General features: G+C 46.0%; 1 protein-coding gene across 1 annotated transcript; it reads left to right on the top strand.

Annotated features, from left to right (window-relative positions):
* The first annotated feature begins 12,170 nt into the window (after positions 1-12,170).
* On the top strand, positions 12,171-13,178 carry LOC147666421 (syncytin-B-like). The gene has a single exon (XM_086949072.1). It carries the CDS (start codon positions 12,171-12,173, stop codon positions 13,176-13,178), a length of 1,008 nt encoding a protein of 335 aa, XP_086805198.1.
* Positions 13,179-14,392: the final 1,214 nt, after the last annotated feature.

The raw sequence follows: 14,392 nt of genomic DNA, 5'->3' as shown, positions 1-14,392 counted from the left end.
GTCGATAGCCCAGCATTTGGTGTGCCAAGATGATAAGCTGGCAAAGCTGGAAGTCCAACTTAACGTCCAACAAGCTCATGCCGCCAGCACCAATTCCTGTGACGTCTTAATTGATAAATGGGCAAGTCTACCTGAAGTCTTAAAAGAGATGCTTGCATTAGCCAAGGGTCAGGGCGAGACAACCACGCAAAAACAAGCCGCACAAAAGCTACCACCACAGACGACAGAGCATGCCGAAACAGCAACCCTTAGCACAACGGGCAATAGCGCCTCAAAGGTTCCCCTAGTAGGGCCCCACATTAACTTTACTTTGGCTAATAAAGGGAATGGTGACCCCGAGGTCTCGGATCTCGAGACCGTTAGTGATGACCTGTCTGTTACTACCTCTCAGGTGGAGAGGGTCGAAGGAGCATTAGCAAGTGCCAAAGCCCCGTTATCAAGGAGAGCCAAAAAAAGACTCAAAAAACAACTTAAGAAGTTCAAAGCTAGAAGCAGAAACACACCCTCGGTGGTATCAACCCTGGGCGACACTGAAACTAAACGTATCCCTAAACCACTCTTCCCCATTTTCATACCCAAGCAGGTGTCTAAAATGGGCAAGTCATGTGACGCTCCTCTTGTTCGCGGTGAGGCCCAAAGTCAACAAATCCCTCTCATGGAGGGTCAAACTAATGAGGCTCTTCAACAAAGGCCTTCACAGGTGGCCGTCTCAGCACCTTTAAGTGCCCCCAGCCCTTCTGGTTGGGTTCTGAAACATGAGTCTGTAACAAATCCCAATCTACAACAGGGCGCACAGCCAGTACAGTCTAGAGTGGTAGGTCAACCAACTGAGGGGCAAGGGAATCAGCAACCAGGAGTCGCACTCAAAAATTACCTAAATTTAGCATCAGACCAGGGGGAGTGGCAAGGATGTCCGAGTGTGGAAGGCCAATCAAGCGTGGGGCCCAATGGGCAGCAGCCAGAACCCACTCACAAAAACCCTTTAAATTTCAGTTACCAGAGGCTAAAGCTCCAGGGAGAAGGGGTGAGTTTGTGGTCCATCACACAAAAAAACAAACAATCCACCTATGAGCTGCAGTTTACCCCAAGGTACACAGCAAAAGGCTCATTTGACATCTTGAACAGGTCCAATATTGTCCGCCTCTTTGGCCATATTGCCTCCCTGGCCCAAATCACCTCAGAAAATATTGAGTGGGTGATATTCAAGAGACTGGAGACAGACACTCACGACGATTCCACCATAATCGGACTTGCGAGTCAGCATGTCCAACAGGCTGTCCTTAAGGAAGCAACACTGTTCGCTGAATGGGGCATTGAAGTTGTTGCACCAAGTACACTGAAATATCCACACGTCCTGTTGCCGCAACAGGACACCCCAGAACCGTCATCCATTCTTAAAGGCATAAGGCACACCCTCCCAGAAATAGGGGCGAAATCAGGGCGGGCAAAAACCCCACTAAAAATCAAAATCCAGCAAAACGACGGGCAACGGAGCGTGCAGCGGCATTTCCAGACATCGGATCACCTGGAGGCCACATGGAGACAGTGTCCCTAACCTAATAAACAGCCATGTAAATAACGCCTGTTCAAATCCACTTAGGGGCCTAGTCCGCGAGTTATCCATTATCTCATGGAATATTGCGGGGATGAGCAACATCTTTAGGGACATAACTACACCTGAATACCTCGCACAGGGGGACATACTGTGTATTCAGGAAACCTGGGCAAGGGCAACGACCGCCATTGGTGGCTTTTACGAACATTTTAAACCAGCGACCAAAAGGACAATCTTTGGACGCCCGTCAGGGGGCCTCTCTATCTACGTAAGTCATGCGTGCAAAATTAACACAACTGAATTAAAGTTGGGGTCTCCTGATCTTCAAGCCATCCTAATCAGTGGGTTGTCATCGGGTCGAAAATCTCGCCCCCTTCTACTAATTAATTGTTATTTCAACCCAATTAAGTATCAATCCTCCCAGGCCATGGAATCACTTATTTCAATTTTGGAAGATCTTTTAATAAATTGGAAGGACCAAGACGTAATAATCGCGGGCGACTTCAATCACAGAGGCTTGGGTTTAATTTTGGAGACTCCATCAAGCAAGAAGTCAGTCCCACTGACTGAATTTCTCGCAAATTTTAAGCTGCACTCCACCCATAGAATACAAAAAAAGACCCAACCTGAATGGACCACCATTCCGACCTTTAGAAATGTCTCTACTATAGACTACATCTTTATCAATGAAGGGCTTGCCCACAATCTTTGCAACTTCACAGTGGACGACAGAGAGGAAAGCGATCATAGGCCCCTCCGCTCCACATTCAATCTGGCGCGGGTACAAGCAGAATTACAAGCAGTTATTGGAACTACCACGGGGGAGGAACATCACAATGTGCTTAAAAGAATAAAATGGTCAACCAATCTCAGTCATAGCCTGCTAGACTATGTAGCTAGAAGGGAGGAAGAACCTAACCCAGTTCAAACTAAGAACATCATCCACCTCTGGGAAACTCTGACCTCCGACTTATTGGAACGTCTGGGCAATAACCATCATCCAAGAAGTCGCCAATTCCACTCTGATCCTCGCCGTGAAACATCGTGGTGCCTGTCACAGTGTAAGCGTGCTATAAATAAGGCAATCAGGGCACAAAAGAAAGGCACTCATTTGTCAGGGAGATACTCCATTGCTGCTCTGCGAACAGACTATAAAAAGAAAGTCTGGGCACACAAAAAACTGCAGACCGAACAGAATTGGTTGACTGTGTTCTCCTTAATTAAAGGTAATGACAATAGCAAGCTTTGGCGTTTCATTAACAGTCTGACCCCCAGAGGAGAGCAAAAGGAAAATAGTGTTGCAGGGAAAGTGTGGGAACAGTATGCCAAGGGGCTGTATACCTGTGAGTCAAATCAGGCCACTGCAGGAAGCCGTGCGTGGTCCAAGGTGGCGGCGGAAATTATCGAACCCGAAAGAGCTACGTCAGAAGGCGTAAACTCGACCTGCACCGGATCGTTCACAGAAATGGAGGTACTAAAGTGCATCAAGGCCATAAGAACTGATGGCGCTCCAGGCCCAAATGGGATTCCGGCCCAGGTTCTGAAAACTGCCTCAGCCTTTTTTGCATCCAGACTCACCCCTTTATTTAACCATTCTTTTGCCACGGCAATGTTGCCATCCTCTTGGAAAGGTTCTATTCTATTCCCCATCCATAAAAAGGGGGACCACACGAACCCGGCCAATTATAGGCTTATAGCTCTCCTCGACGTAGAAGCAAAGATATACGCCCGCCTTCTTCTCAGGGATCTGGAGGATTGGGTGGACAAGAACGGCATTCTTCCGCCCACACAGACCGGCTTTAGGGCCCATAGCTCCACTCTTGACAACATCTTAGCCCTTTCCTACCTCGCGAAGAAGGCCAATACGAGGAACAAACCGCCCCTGTTCTGCTGTTTCATAGACTACTCCACAGCCTTTGACCGAGTGAACAGGGGCCGGCTCTGGGCAAAACTTGACTCGTGGGGGCTACCACAGGCTCTGCTAAAAGCTATAAAAGCGCTCTATGAGGGCACCTGGGTCAAGGTGAAGCTAAGCCCTACAATAACAACCGAAAGAATTGAAACCAACTCGGGCCTCAAGCAGGGGTGCGTCTTGGCCCCCATGCTTTTCAACTTGTATACTGCGGACATGGGGACAGCTCTGAAAGATGCAAACTTAGCACCTCCAAAACTGGGGAGGCTCGTCTTGGGAACACTCCAGTATGCAGACGACACGGTGATCATGGACCACACTAGGGTGGGGCTCCAAAGAGCCTTAAGCAGTTTGGCCTTATACAATGAGTCAAATGACTTAAGGATCAACGTGAGCAAGACCAAAATCGTCATTTTTGGCAAATACCCCCTCAAAAAAGAAGCTTCATGGTCTCTGGGGGAGCACCGTATCGTCACTGCCCCATCCTACAACTATCTGGGCACCTGGGTCTCTGAGAGTGCCTCTGCAGTCAAACATCTGAAGGAGCTTAAACCTAAAATTGACAAAACCATTCTGTCGCTAAGACGCTTATGCCACCGCTTGGACAGTCCCTCAGCAGAACCAATGTTGACAGTGCTCCGGGCAAAACTGATCCCTGCCATTGCATATGGGCACATAGCCTACCCTGGTGCATTTGACAAAGTGGTAAACGCGGCCCAAGCGAAAGCCTATAAGATGGTGCTACAGGCCCCTAGATACGCAAGGAACACTAGATTAAGGCTAGAAATAGGCCTTGAGCGACCTGAGCTGGTATTACTGGGGGACCTTTTAAAACTCTATATTAGAGTATTGAAAGCACCAGAACATTCGCTAAAGCACTCCCTAAAATCAATCTTTGATGAGGTGGGCTCCCCCTGGCACTCAAAGGTAGGACAAGCTATTGCAGCATTGAAAATCGAAAGAAGGAGTTTGCCCCTGCACGAAATTCCTTTCTCAGCCTGGGCCCAAGCAGTTAAGCGCCAAGTCCGGATCATCTCCTTTGGACTTGACCTTGCATCTCTTCGGCAAAATCCACTAACTCAGGCCCTGGACAAATCATATATTCCAGGTAAACCCCAACCTTACCTGCATCGACGAATCCCTTAGGGTACTGAAAGCATCTTGTAAAAAAGCAGAACGCGCTTGGCGCAAAAACTATGATACTGATCTTAAAGCAGCCTATAGATCTTGCATCAGGATGTATCATAGGGCCATATGTTCAGCCAGGGCTGCTTTTTACTCACAAGAAATAAAAAACAGTACTAACCCTACCAAGACCATTTTTAGGGTGTTCAAGGACCTCACCAACAAAAGAACTGCCTCCACGTTCATTGCCTCTATGACACACTGCGAAGATCTGGCCTCGTTTTTCGTTGAAAAAGTGGAGGCTATATACAGGTCGTTTGCTATGCCTTTTGTCAGTGAAATTAACAGTGCCCCTCTGACCTCTAAATCCTTATTAGCCATTCCAGGTCCTACTCAAGAGGAGTTCCTAAATTTGACGATCAAAGTTAAATCAGGTTCTCCGGATGACCCTATGAGACCCATGCAATTTCGTGACTTCGCCGACTGCTGTTACCCGGCGATGCAGAGCTTAACTGATCTCTCTTTTAGAACTGGTAGTGTTCCCACTGCTTGGAAGCAGGCCACTATCATACCAATTCTAAAAAAACCTTCTCTTGACCCTTCCAAACCAGAGCATTACCGACCTATTTCCCTCCTTCCTTGGATGGCTAAATTAGCCGAAGCTCACGCCAACAGGATTTTATCCCTCCACCTGCAAGAAGCAAACATACTAGATAACTCCCAGAATGGGTTTTGAGCCGGTCATAGTACCGAGACCGCTCTCTTGGCGGTGGTGGAACATATTAGGAAAATACTAGACCAAGGTCAGACGGCGGCACTGATCCTATTGGATCTAAGTGCCGCTTTCAACACGGTCTCCCACCACATCCTTTTACACCGCCTTGTGGAGGCAGGAGTTGGAGAACAAGCGCTTGACTGGTTTCGATCATTTCTTATGGGTCGAACCTTTAAAGTTTCTACTCCTCCCTACATCTCTGCCCCTCGCCCCATTCTGCAGAGAGTTCCACAGGGTTCGGCCCTCAGCCCCACCCTTTTTAATTTGTATGTTGCTCCGCTGGCGCAGGTAGCTGCCAGCTTTGGTCTTACAATAGTATCATACGCCGATGATACACAGTTGGCGGTGTCACTTAATGGCGATTCCAACATGAACGCCCCCACCTTTCAGGGAGCCCTCAAAGCTGTCGCCGGTTGGATGGCGAACAATCGCTTACAACTCAACGCCACCAAGACGGAGGTCATTCTTTTTGGTAGAGACAGCGAGCTCTGGGGAGACCAATGGTGGCCTCCTGAATTGGGTCCTATCCCTACTCCTGTAGCCGAAGTCAGAAACTTGGGCGTATGGCTTGACGATCAATTGTCTTTTATTCCCCACATCAAGCGTGTCGCGGGAACTTGTTTTGGTGCTCTACAATGCCTACGGCCTATTTTTAAATTCTTTGACGCTGACACCAGACAGATCATAGTCCAAGCTCTGGTGCTGACCAGATTGGACTACGCCAGTTCCCTGTTTCTGGGTGTTAATCAAGCTGAGCTTGCCCGCCTTCAGCGGGTACAAAATGCGGCGGCCAGGATGCTGGTCGGCCTCCCTAAATTTGTTTCTGCTCGCAGCACTATCTATGATCTCCATTGGCTCCCAGTAGGCCAAAGAATCAAGTTCAAGGCTCATTGCCTTACTTTTAAAATTCTCAATTTGGCCTCCCCTCCTATTCTCACACAGACCATTCTCCATTATGTCCCCTCAAGAGCTCTTCGGTTTGCAGGGTCTAATCTGGCCATTGTTCCTCGTTTAAAAAAATCCAGAATGGGTGGACGCTCCTTTTCGGTGATGGCGGCTACATTATGGAACTCTTTGCCTGCCTCACTTCGTTCCATCCACGATTTGTTTCAGTTCAGGAAACAATTAAAAACCCATTTATTCTCTTCTGTATAGTTCAGTGTTCTAGTCCTCATTGTTGTGTTGTGTGTTCCATCTCCTAAAGCGCCGGGACGCCTCTTGGCTGCGGCATCTGTGCGCTATATAAAAAAATAATAACATAACATAACATAACATAACATAACATAACAAGATCCAGTATCCACTTGCGCGAGAAAGAAAATTTTGTACTTTCAACTTTTGGCCCTCAGGATCATGGACTTCAACCCCAAATGGGCCCGTACGGATGGCACCCTGGCCTGTCGCCTATGCAATTACCGCAGAGAATCCTGGCTACACTTGCTGTGCTGCTGCACAAAGCTGGCCAATGATCGCCACCGCTTGCTGCTTCCGATTTTACGGAATACGGACTATAGAACTTGCAGAGAGGCTTCGGACTGGTGCCTCTCAGTCTCCACGACCTGTTTGATAGCCAGAGTTGGGAAATTTATACACCAGGTAAAAATGGCACTCGACTCCCACTTAACGGCATTGTCTGCAAAGTAACTGGAAGCCTTCCGCCCCAGTTATCCAACCTGGGCTGGTTTAAAGACCCACGAAGAATCCATCTTTCATCAACAGCCCTTGGTACATGAATTGACTCTACCGAACTTTCATGTGCCTCCCCTTATCAGTTGGGAAACACTGGTACAACCTATACATCACTCCTTTTAAAAGAACTCTGCTTTGGACAGCTAATCAGGACTAATATGTTAATATTTAACTTAAAGTGACTTTCACTTTTATGTGTGGATGGGACTTGTGAGGGGGGGAGTCGGGACGTTCATAAAGCTTCTTTTTTTTTAATCTTATACTGTAAAGATTTTAAGTAATCATGCAGTTTATTAATAAAATTGTCAAATTGCCAGTCGAATTGTCTTTATTTCCGGATAATCTTTGGGCTACTGGTCCTAACGATGTAGGTCTTTTGGAAATACCGCCATATGTTGTGACATTGAAAACCAATGTTAAAATGCCACGAATTCCCCAATATAAGATCTCTAGTGAAGGTGAAAAGGCGTTGTTAGCAATCATTTATGATCTGATTGAAAAAGATGTGATTGAAGAGACATGAGGCAACGTTTGCAATAGTCCTGTTCTGCCTGTTTTGAAGCGTACTGACCTTTCTCAGCCACCTGTGTACAGATTTGTGATTGATCTTAGAGAGGTGAATAAAATAGTTGTGCCACAATTTCCAGTTGTTCCTGACATTACTGCCCTATTGACTATGATTCCAGCTTCTGCAACCTGGTTTTCGGTGATTGACTTGAAGAATGCCTTCTTCAGCATCCCGATTGCTGAGGAGAGTAGGGATATTTTTGGCTTCAGTTTAGGAGGACGAAGCTTCCGCTTTAAATGCGCTCCCCAGGGCTACTGTGAAAGTCCATCAATATATAGTCAAGCTTTAAAAACACAGCTTGATATGATTGTTTTACCTGATGGCGCTACACTCATTCAGTATGTTGACGATTTGCTTGTCGCTGCAGATACTGAGGAGATCTGTAAAGAAGCCACGTTGTCTTTGTTGCGTCATCTGTGTAATTTGCATCACAAAGTGTCTCTCTCAAAACTGCAATATTGTCGACAAGAAGTGACCTACTTAGGTCACCTCTTATCGAAGGAGGGAAGGAAACTGACCCCAGAAAGAATTCAGGCAATTGCGAAATTGAGTGTGCCAAGGACACAGAGAGAAGTGCGTGCTTTCTTGGGCATTACATCCTATTGCAGGCAATGGATACCGAATTTTTCTTTGCTGGTCAAACCTTTGGTAGCATTAACTTGTAAAGATACACCGAATCCCATTCCATGGTCTGAAGAGTGTCAGAAAAGTTTTTCCGAATTGCGTGATGCATTATGTTCGGCTCCTGTGTTGGGTACCCCCGACTACAGTAAGCCTTTACATTGTATGTCCATGAGAAAGAGGGTTGTGCATTATCAGTGTTGACACAGTTGTTTGGAGACAAGCAGCGTCCATGTGCGTATTTGCGTCGACTTTGGATCCGGTAGCTAATGCATTGCCAAGTTGTTTAAGAGCAACGGCAGCAGCAGCTGTTTCTATTCGACAGTCTGCTGGTTTAGTGATGGATAACATGTTAGTCGTGATGGTTCCACATGCAGTGGACACGTTGTTAAATAGGACCAAGACACAGCACTTAACTAGTGCTCGATTGTCGGGTTACGAGTTAACCTTGTTAGCGAGTCATGTGCACATCAAAAGATGCAGCACACTAAACCCAGCCACATTGTTGCCGATTCCAGTTGAGACAGAGAATGCTGAAGAGCAGCACGATTGCTTCTTTAGAACTGAGGAAGAAACAAAAGGGAGAATAGATTTGTTAAACACTCCTCTTAATGAATGTGATGGTACTTTATGGGTGGATGGTTCATGTTTCAAGCTTCCGAATGGTGATACGACTGCGGCATATGCTGTCACGACTTTGCATACGATTGTTGAAGATGCACGCATCCCACATAACTCAGCTCAAGCAGCAGAATTGATTGCACTTACAAGGGCGTGTGTGTTGTCGAAAGGAATGAAAGTGAATGTGTACACTGACAGTCAGTATGCATTTGGTGTGGCTCATAGTTTTGGACGTCTGTGGCGTGAACGTGGATTTCTGACTTCGCATGTAGCTAAGATACAGCATGGTCAGTTGGTGAATGAACTTCTTGAGTCGCTGACCTTACCGTTACAAGTTGCGATTGTGAAATGCAGTGCTCACAGGAAGGTGACTGATGATGTTGGTCGTGGAAATGCATTTGCTGATGAGGTCGCAAAAGAAACAGCAAGGAATGTGATGAGCCGAATGTATGTTGCAGGCCCTGCAAGATGGGTTGGTGATGTTGGAATGTGTGAAGACACGATAGAGAGTGTGAAGTCTGTTCAGGCTGAGGCTACAGAGAAAGAGTTGAACATGTGGAGAGAAAATACAGGTAGAATGGATGCAAATGGTTGCTGGATTGAATTGTCAGAGCATCAGAGGTGGTTGTTACCCAATGCGTACGTGCTTGCAGTGGTTACAATGGCCCATGGAATGGCTCACATCAGTGTGAAAGGGATTTGCAAGTTGGTGGCTCCAGTATGGCAAAATACTGGAATTCCCAAGTGTGCAGAGAATGTGGTAAAGAATTGCATGGTGTGTCTGAAATACAATCCTGGTAGGGGAACCCCAACTCCAGCTGGTCATTTTGCGCCTCCTACGTATCCGTTTGAGGTTTTGCAGCTAGATTTCATCCACATGGAGAGGTGCAACAATTTGAAATACGTACTCATTGTTGTTTGTGCCTTCTCAAGATGGGTAGAAGCATATCCCCTAAAGGACAATACTGCCTTGTCCACAGCGAAAGCCCTTGTGAAAGAGTTCTTCCCCAGATTTGGAATGCCGAGAATGGTCTGGAGCGACAATGGGAGTGAATTTGTGGGTCGAGTGATGAAGAAAGTATGCGAAGGGCTAGGCATTCACCAGAAGTTTCACGCTGCAAATCACCCCCAATCAGCTGGACTAGTAGAATGCTATAACGGCACGCTAAAGTGAAAACTGGCCAAAGTCCAAGTGAGCACTGGTCTTAAATGGCCTGACACTCTACCCTTGGCACTCCTATCCACCCGAATGACTGCACACTCACGAGTGGGACATTCAGCCTGATTCATGTAGGTAAATTGCACTCGCAAAGGGCCAGATTCTCAGAATCTGGCCCTTAGCGAGTGCGATTTTTGCATTTGGTATTCATGATACCAAATGCAAAAATCGCTATGTAAGAATTCGCATATTTGCGTGGAATGGCATTTAAGGAATCTCTAATAGAGATTCCTCAAATGCTATTCATGACACACAACAAAATTGCGATTTTGGACTTTTGGGGCCGCTATTTACCGACAGGTCAGACCTGTCGGTAAATAGCAAAAACTCAGAAAAATGCTTTTAAAAGCATCATTCATAGTTGCATGTAGCACACACACATGTCCTTTGGACATGTGTGTGCGCAACACCTGTCCAAAAGTGCATTTTAGGGGTGCTACAGGGCGTCCTTTGGACACCCCTGGCACCCTTAAAATCGCTATCTCAGTTGCGAGTAGCAAATTGCTACTCGCAAATCCCCATTCATTCCAATGGGCCTCTTGGCCCATTGGAATGATTGGGGAGTATTTGCGAGTAGCAAATTGCTACTCGCAAATAAAGAACATGTAGGAATCGCTATTTAAGTAGCAATTCCTACATGAATGCCGTTTTGCGTGTCCTCAATAGCGATTCGCTATGATTCGCTATTAGGGACATGCAAAACGGCATGTACATGAATCAGGCTGTTAGTCCCTATGAGATCGTGTTCGGCCGCCCGGCCAACATATGGGGAGTGCCAAGGCCAACAAAATTCTCTGAGCTAGAACACCCTGTACTGCTTGATTATTTATATGAATTGACGGCTCAATTGCGTGTTTTACACCAACAGGTGCACGACACTCTGCCTCAGGCTACTGGCGATCCAGGACATGCCATTGATCCCGGCACCTGGATACTTGTGAAAAACTTCCAACGAACAAAGAACGATCAGCCCAGGTGGACCGGACCGCATCTCGTTCTTCTCTCAACAAGAACAGCCGTTCGAGTGGAGGGGAAGAAAAACTGGATCCACGGGATCCACTGCAAACGGATCCCTTTGCCTCTGCCATATGACCGGTGGGTCCAGGAGGGTGTCGCCGACTCAGAGACTGAAACTGTGCCACGTTTTCTGCCTTTCAGTGATGCACATGTGAAAGGAACACTTACTGAAAAAGAGAGTGACAATATTTTGCAACCAGCTGTATCACCGTCAGTTCAATTGAACACTACAGAGCCTGAACCCCTGTTTCAGGACCAGACAGTACTTGGGACGAAGCGCTATAATTTAAGGCTGAGACCTATGGACAAATAAAAAGTTCTTTTTTTTCTTTTTTCTACTTTGAAAGTGCAGCTCACCCATCTATCTGAGAAACTTGCTTATTTTTGTTTTTTCGAACCGCCATCCGGGTTCCGCTGCTAACGCCGCGATTGCCCAAAGTCTTTGGGGTGCAGCTGACGACGTTAGGTCGACAGTTCTGGTTGGTTTAAGGGAGTTGCCCTAGACCGACAGAAGCATTCCTTAGCAGAAACAACCTACCATCGCGGGCAGCATTCCAGAGAGGATGGAGTTTCTTGAGATGGAGAGACCTGCCAAAACTGTGAACTTTAAAGCTAGAATGTGTACTATGATGACGAAGAGACGATTTTTGATATTGTGTATTTTCATGTTACTTAGTGTTATGATGTTCTTAGTAGGATATGTTTTTATTCTCTTTCCGAGTAACATTTGCACCCACTACATCGCCCATACCTCCTCCTACTGGTTCCTCTCATTCTTTTCACCCTCTGCCTGAACACGAGTCTGCTAGAAGATTGGAATTTGTCAATAATTAATTTGTTCAGCTCTTGCACCAACACCAACTTGTAATAAACACGACTAACTCATGGGTGTGTGGTCTTATGCCTCACACCACGGATAAAGGTATCCCTTATCTGGTCCTGCCTTTCAGCCCTAATGGTTCTGTGTGGGCATACAGAACGATGTTCATCTATGCTCGTGAAGTCCACCCCCTACGTTCTGTAAAAGACAATCCTAAGAATAGTGCTCTGGTTAAGGGTATAGTCGACATGATTAAGGAAGAGATTTCTTATGAAACTACCCCGGAAGATGAGACACTTGCATATATAGGACGGAACGTTACCGGATATGGAACTACTCTGAGTGTGAAGCAGCAAGCTAAGAGATCTTCCCCGATTTGGATTATACCCCATCAGGGTCACCTTTGTCTGCAAGGTAACAGCAAGAATCCCAGAGCTCAGCTAGGGAAGAATATCTGTACGAAAACATATGTTTTTGGGTCTCAGACTTCCCCTGCGTTTTTAGCAGCTAAGGGTACCTATTTCATCTGCCATGATAGAGCCTATACATGGTTGCCCCCTGACTTCGCGGGCACATGTTTCATTTTGTTCCTGTTGCCTCCCACCTACACAGCCATGGCAGATTACCATAAGACAAGGATAGTTAAAGGTGTCATGAGTAAAGACGACACTGCAGGACAAGAATTTGGAGACTTCGTAAAAGGTTTTCTGCCATTTTGGGGGCCTGTGGTGAACAGCAGAAACATTCGCCAATTGACAAGAGTGGTTGAATCCACCATAGTTGAAACTGCTGGTGCCCTTAGTAACTTGACTGCTGAGCTCCAGTCGGACCGCCTTATGACTCTTCAGAACAGGGTCGCATTAGACGTCATACTTGCAGACCGAGGTGGGGTATGTAAATTGATCCAATCAAGTTGCTGTGTTTTCATTTCAGATAACGCTCCAACAGTGTACCAGGCCATCTCCAAACTACATAAGATTTCCGAATCTATTCATGTGGATAAAGGAGATTGGTCTTTGATGGGATGGTTCTGGGAACTGATATCCGGCTGGGGATGGAAAATTCTGATGGTCATTGGGATGGTTTTAGCCATTCTTTTCCTGTTCTGTCTGTGCATGCAGTGTGTTCCTGCAATATGTGGCCTCTGTGCTACATCATGTGTAAGGAAACCTGTATCAAGAGACGAGCTAAGTACTAGGATGATGTTACAGCAGCATCTTAATGACTTTAGGAATATAGACCTGGACTCAGATTAGCATGAGATTAGGTTAAAATTGCCTATGTAAGGGCAAAAGGAGGGTTTGTGGTTCTGAAAATTCTGGACCCGTGCAATAAACATCGTCTTATCATGACGATTTTGGTATCGGCAGACTGGAAATGGCGAGTATACTATGTACGCGCATTTTCGCTGCGTTCGAGTGATAGGATCACCATTAAATCAGAGTTTCCGTCTTAAACCCTCGGGTTCCATTTTGTGATCGGCAGCCATCTTGTGATTGCCCTCACATAGGCAAGTGACTGAGGCCAAAAACGAGTCTAAAGGACACATACACCTTTGCTAACCCCTCTATGACCTGGGCAAGCTGACTCCACTGCCTGAAGCCAAACATGCTTGGCCAGTTCCTTTCCCAGTGGCCGAGTGAGATTAGTATCAAGGCGCAACATGTCATAAACCTTTCATCGCACACAAACCATGCCTAATCTTACACACACCTGTCCCTGTTTCCTTCTTTATGACTTGCTTTGCGAGGAGGAGGTGCCCATTTTTATTAGGGGTCCGTCGATATCTGATGGAAATACTGGGCCTTGCCGGGAAATTAATTATAGGCTGGACAAACTGAAATGTGAGTTTTCATCATGACTCCGCTTTTTCTTTGTAATGAAAATATGTGAATAGTCAAGCTGTAAAATTAGGAATGCTTGCCTCAAGCACAATATTTTGTATAAAAGGAGAAGGCTGGCTTTGTAAGATTGAGCAGTCTCCTGAGAATATACACACCGTGTTGTTGTACTCTAGGACACCTGTTACTTTGTTGCAGCCAATAAATTCGATCTTTGACTTCACCTAGAAGACTTTGAGTTTCTGTGGTCTAAATCAGGAAAGTACTCGAGGTCTTTGGGTGTGCACCCTGACACCGCTGGGTTACCGGTTCGGTACCGGTTCTGAAAAACCCAGTACCTCAGTCCAGTGAATGTGCAAAGTGCTTTAGTCACTTATCAAACCTCCAAACACATCAGCGAATACACACAGGGGAAACACCATTCAAGTGCAGTGAATGTGCAGAGTGCTTTAGTCAGTTATCAAGTCAACAAGCTTTATTCGAATTCAATAAAAAATTCATAAAAGCATACAAGATAAAAACACATTAAAAACAAACAGTGATTGTGTTCATAACGTGGTCACTATTTGTACAAAGGTTAAAAAGAATTCATTATACTAATAAAATCGTTTTTACGATTCATAATAAAC

Source organism: Lissotriton vulgaris, unplaced genomic scaffold (genome assembly GCF_964263255.1).
Source record: "Lissotriton vulgaris unplaced genomic scaffold, aLisVul1.2 SCAFFOLD_2588, whole genome shotgun sequence".
Lineage (NCBI taxonomy): Eukaryota > Metazoa > Chordata > Amphibia > Caudata > Salamandridae > Lissotriton > Lissotriton vulgaris.
Note: the sequence above shows the minus strand (reverse complement) of the source record. Positions and strands in the feature narration are given on the sequence as shown.

Excerpts from the sequence above, each read along its gene's own strand:
- LOC147666421 (XM_086949072.1), top strand. The coding sequence starts at position 12,171 with ATGATTAAGGAAGAGATTTCTTATGAAACTACCCCGGAAGATGAGACA.